We start from the raw sequence: 4,400 nt of genomic DNA, 5'->3' as shown, positions 1-4,400 counted from the left end.
AAACTTCCTGATCAGAAAGCATATTTTCCTCCTATATTTTATTAGTCCCTGTCTCCATTACCAATGACCACAGTTTTCAGCAACATTGGCCTTCTTATTTCTCCCACAGTATATTCCATTTGCTGACTCCATGACTTTTTGGCTGTTGCCTATGCCTGTAATGTTCTCCTTCTTTACCTCTTTGCTTCCCCAGCTTCCTTCAAGACTGACCTCACATCCCATTTTCTGCAGACCTTTCTGGGTCTCTTCCTCATTCCCTTCCTCTCCCCCACCCAACTCCTACTGCCTTCTTTCTGAGATTGTTGTTCAGTCATTCAGGCTTGTCTGACTCTGTCTGTGGGTTTTTCTTGACAAAGATACTGGAATGGTTTGCCATTTCCTTCTCCAGTGTGTCCCCATTTTACAGATGAGGAACTTAGACAAATAGGAGTTAAGTGACTTGTCCAGGGTCACAAAGCTAGTAAGTGTCTGAGGTAGGATTTGAACTCAGATCTTCCTGACTCCAGGCCCAGGGCTCTATCCATTGTACCATCATGCTGTCTCACTCTTAGATTACCTTCCATCTATTTTGTGTGTCTGACGCATATGCGCGCCTGCGCGCGCGCGCGCACACACACACACACACACAGTATGCTGTCTTCACCATTAAAATGTGAGCTCTTTGAGGGCAGTGATCTTGTGTTGGCCTTTCTGTGTCTCCAGCACTTAGTACAGTGCTTAAAGAAACATTTACTGACTGACTGACATGTCTTTTCCTCAGTAGAATATAAATGCCTCGAATGCAGGAACTATTTTATCTTATTTTTTTGGTCTTTGTATCCCTAAGCAGAGTAGTAAGCTTATATTAGATACTCAACAAATTTTTTTTGAGAGACAACATCAAATCCCAGCTCTGCCACTTTGTGACCTTGGACAAGTCATTTCATATATACAAGTCTCAGTTTCCCTATATGTAAAATGGGGGTGGAGTAGATGATTTCTAATATCCCTTTCCTATTTCAAACCTAGTTCAGTGAATTAAATTTCCCTTACTTTACATTGCAAGGCAAACTGGATAACCATCCCTTGTTTTCAATCGTGCCTCTCTCATCTCTGTGGCTTTTGCTCACTCATGCCTAGAATTAACTGAATCCATTTTTGAAATTCCTTACTTCCTCCTTGAAAGCTCCATAGATCCTCTCTCCTTCTTTTCCCCAGCTGAAGTTAATATTTTCCTTATCAAATTTTTCATAGCACTTTACTTAGACTTCTCCTTTGCAATTATTGTTTTTTCTTATATCATATGTATTTGTGCACATGTTGTTCTCCCTATTAAATTCTGAGGTCCTTTGAAAGGTCAGTATCACTTTCATGTCTGCATCCCAGCAGCTAATTCAGTGCCTGGAACACAGTAAATATTTAAATGCTTATTGACTTGAACTGAAACGACTTACTCTACAGTACCAGAATTCAGAGTTGGAAGACTTACAATAATGGGAAACCCACAACTTCTGCTTTTGGGCAGCTCTAACTGATTTTTAGGAAGTTTTTCTTGATCTTAAGACAAAGTTTGCCCCCACCTTGGTTATGTCCCTAGCCCCTCTTGATTATGTCCTCTAGGACCAAACAGAATAAGTTTAATCCCTCTTGCATATGATAGCCCTCCAAATACTGAAAGATGACTATTATATTATCCCTGAGTCTTCTTTTCTCCAAACTAAATATTTTTAGTTCCTTTAACCTATTCATCAAGTTGGATCACTTGCATTCTTCCTCCCTTCAATTGGAAAGGGTGGAGGGTGGAAATGAGAGAGTTCCTCCTAGATCCTCCATTTATTGAGAGGGCCCAGGGCAGCCATCTCTTAATTTCCCACCTGGCTGCAGGACTTCATCATGCCCCTACAACAGATACCCTTGCTCTTCCTTCTCCCTCACCCTCCTCTTTTCATTTTCTCTTTATGTTTGTTTTTACTCATTAGATTGTGAGCCCCTTGAGAGTAGAGATAGTCTTTTGCCTTTTTTTGTATTTCCAGTGTTTAGCATAGTACCTGGCATGTAGTAGTAGCTTAATAATTGTTTATTGACTGACTGTTCTCTAATCTCACTGTGCACTTGTACAGAGTAGGCACTATTCCAGAAATATACTCCCTTTCACATTTCCACTTGTGGAAAATCATTCTTTCTTCAAAGCAAATACAATGCTACATGAAATTGTGTCCAATTACCTCACCCAAAAATGATCTCTCTCTCCTTAAATTTCTTATCACATTCTACCTTGTGCCATATTTATTTGTGTACATGTCTTATCCCCAGTAAACTGAATGAAATCCATTCCTTCAGGGGCTGCATAGTTTTTTACCTTTCTATATGTAGCTTCTCTAACAGTTCTTTGCACCTAGTAGGGGCTTTAAAACATTGAGTTAAACATTCCTGAGATACAAAGGATATAAAAGAAGTAGAGTTTTATTTAACTCCTAAGGTTAGTGGTAGGTAAAACATAAAAGAAGAAACAGGTATGAAACCAATTGGAAATTGATATTAAGCAATTTTCCTGCCAATTTTTCCTCCCTGAAGATCTACTTACCTTCGTCTCTGCACAGTAGAACTCTTCTCCCTCTTCCCACCTGATGATCTGGTTCATCAAGCTCTCTTTCCAAATTCTCCAACAGAATCACTGCTGCCTCTCCACTCTCTGGATGATGTTCTTGCACCCAAGTATGGAGTTCTTCAGGCAGGATGGTCAGGAACTGTTCCAGCACCAGCAGCTCTAGGATCCTTTCCTTTGTATGCATTTCTGGTCTCAACCACTGATGGCAAAATATCTGGAGTTGACTCAGGGCCTCCCTGGGGCCTGGTGTCTCCTGATAGCACAGTTGACGGAAACGTTGGCGGAAGAGTTCCCTTTCCTGGGGATTATTTCTTTGCGGGCTGGATTCTTGCCCCCTGTAGCGGTCCTCCTCCTCCATTTCCACTGTAAGCAATCCTTCCTGCCCCACTAGAGCCTTTACACCCAAGGCTACAGCCTCCCTTAATTTTGTATCCATCAAAGACTCCTAAAGCTCAAGAGATAGCTTATTCCAGCAGGAAAATTTCTTTTCTTCAGATATCAGCCCTGAGTTACAAAAATTACTGTTAATTATAGAGAAATGACAAAAGCTGCTAAGAAGTGGCTTACAGGTATAAGCCATAAGGGTGATTTACTGAAAAGTAAAGTCACTTTGTGAGAGGGAGGATAAGAACAAATACTCCAATGTAACTTAAAGGGAATAGCAATTGAGACATGTAAATAATTTGCCTGATAAACCAAAAACAGAAAAGTAGGATTTTACCTAGAACTTTTAGAGATTTGTATCTATTGTAGAAGAAATTAAGTAACAAATAGAAATAGTGTGCCTATCGTTGCATCTCTGAATTCCTGAAACTCTGAAACATGTGAAAGCTTCAAATAGAGAACTTTCAAGTTTATATTACACCATTTAATAATTAAACCTTTATTAGTTCTGAATCTTCCTAACTGCACTACTTTTCAGGTCACGTCTTTCCATCTTGACCAAAAGAACAACCTCTGTCTTGACTTTTCTAAAATCTAGGCAGCATATTGGTAGCATTCCCATAATCTACTAGAACAATAACTAACACTGTCTAAAAAGGAAATGAGGTTAGTCTAGCATAATTTATTCTTGAAGAAGCAAGGCTGCTTCTTTGTAATCACTGCTTACTTTTTTAGTAGCTTCACTGACCATTCCAAGCAGGATCTATGGTAGCCCCAGGGGCAAATGTCTACTTTGGCTCTCTGGCCCCAGCGCAGTCACTACACCCTTCCTCATAGCACTCATTCGGCCAGGGCTCAGAGCGCTTCCTGCGTCCTGGTCTGGGTAGAATAGGGAGGTGATTCCTCCTAACCCACCTCCTCCCAGCCGATGGAGGTGGAAACTCATAGAGCCGCAGCTGGACAGACCCCATTTCCAGGACCAACTTACCTAAACTGGGGAGAAGAGTCCACTCAGTCCTGAGCGGAGGGAAAGGAGGTAAAGGACAGAACTCAAGACAGGAACAATAGTCAGGCCAAACAAATACCAACCAATCCTTGCTAAAGCATCAGTTATTTCCGGGACTCTCTAGGAATTCTCCTCTCGTTTTCCTAACTCCAGATCTCTTCACCCCTTGAATCTCTATCCTCTGATGTTACACAGTGACTTGATTAAAGCTCATTGCTAAACATTTAAATCCAGTATCCTGGCTGGCGTTCAGCTAATTTAGAGGAAACTGGAAAAGCCATTAGTGAAACTGAAAATTTTGGTCCCCTAAGCAAAACCTGTAGGCTGGGACTCCTTACAAAACATTGAGCAATAGTCCCCAAAATGAATCTTGTATAGTTACTGTATGTATAGGTGTGTATGCATGTGTGTGTGTGTGTGTAT

The 4,400-nt window shown here is 40.9% G+C and overlaps 1 protein-coding gene across 2 annotated transcripts in view; it reads right to left on the bottom strand.

Moving 5' to 3' along the window:
• The window catches only part of ZSCAN9 (zinc finger and SCAN domain containing 9), a 15,854-nt gene extending 11,812 nt beyond the window's left edge, over nt 1-4,042 (bottom strand). For both annotated transcript variants that reach the window (XM_027841092.1, XM_027841101.1), the window contains exons 1-2: nt 3,960-4,042; nt 2,564-3,091 (exon numbers count right to left, since the gene is read on the bottom strand). In XM_027841092.1, the coding sequence (XP_027696893.1) occupies nt 2,564-3,023 (460 nt within the window). In that variant the 5' untranslated portion in view covers nt 3,024-3,091; nt 3,960-4,042. The remainder of the gene's footprint in view (nt 1-2,563; nt 3,092-3,959) is intronic.
• Between the last annotated feature and the right edge of the window lie 358 nt (nt 4,043-4,400).

Source organism: Vombatus ursinus, unplaced genomic scaffold (genome assembly GCF_900497805.2).
Source record: "Vombatus ursinus unplaced genomic scaffold, bare-nosed wombat genome assembly UNPS02004704.1, whole genome shotgun sequence".
Classification (NCBI taxonomy): domain Eukaryota; kingdom Metazoa; phylum Chordata; class Mammalia; order Diprotodontia; family Vombatidae; genus Vombatus; species Vombatus ursinus.
Note: the sequence above shows the minus strand (reverse complement) of the source record. Positions and strands in the feature narration are given on the sequence as shown.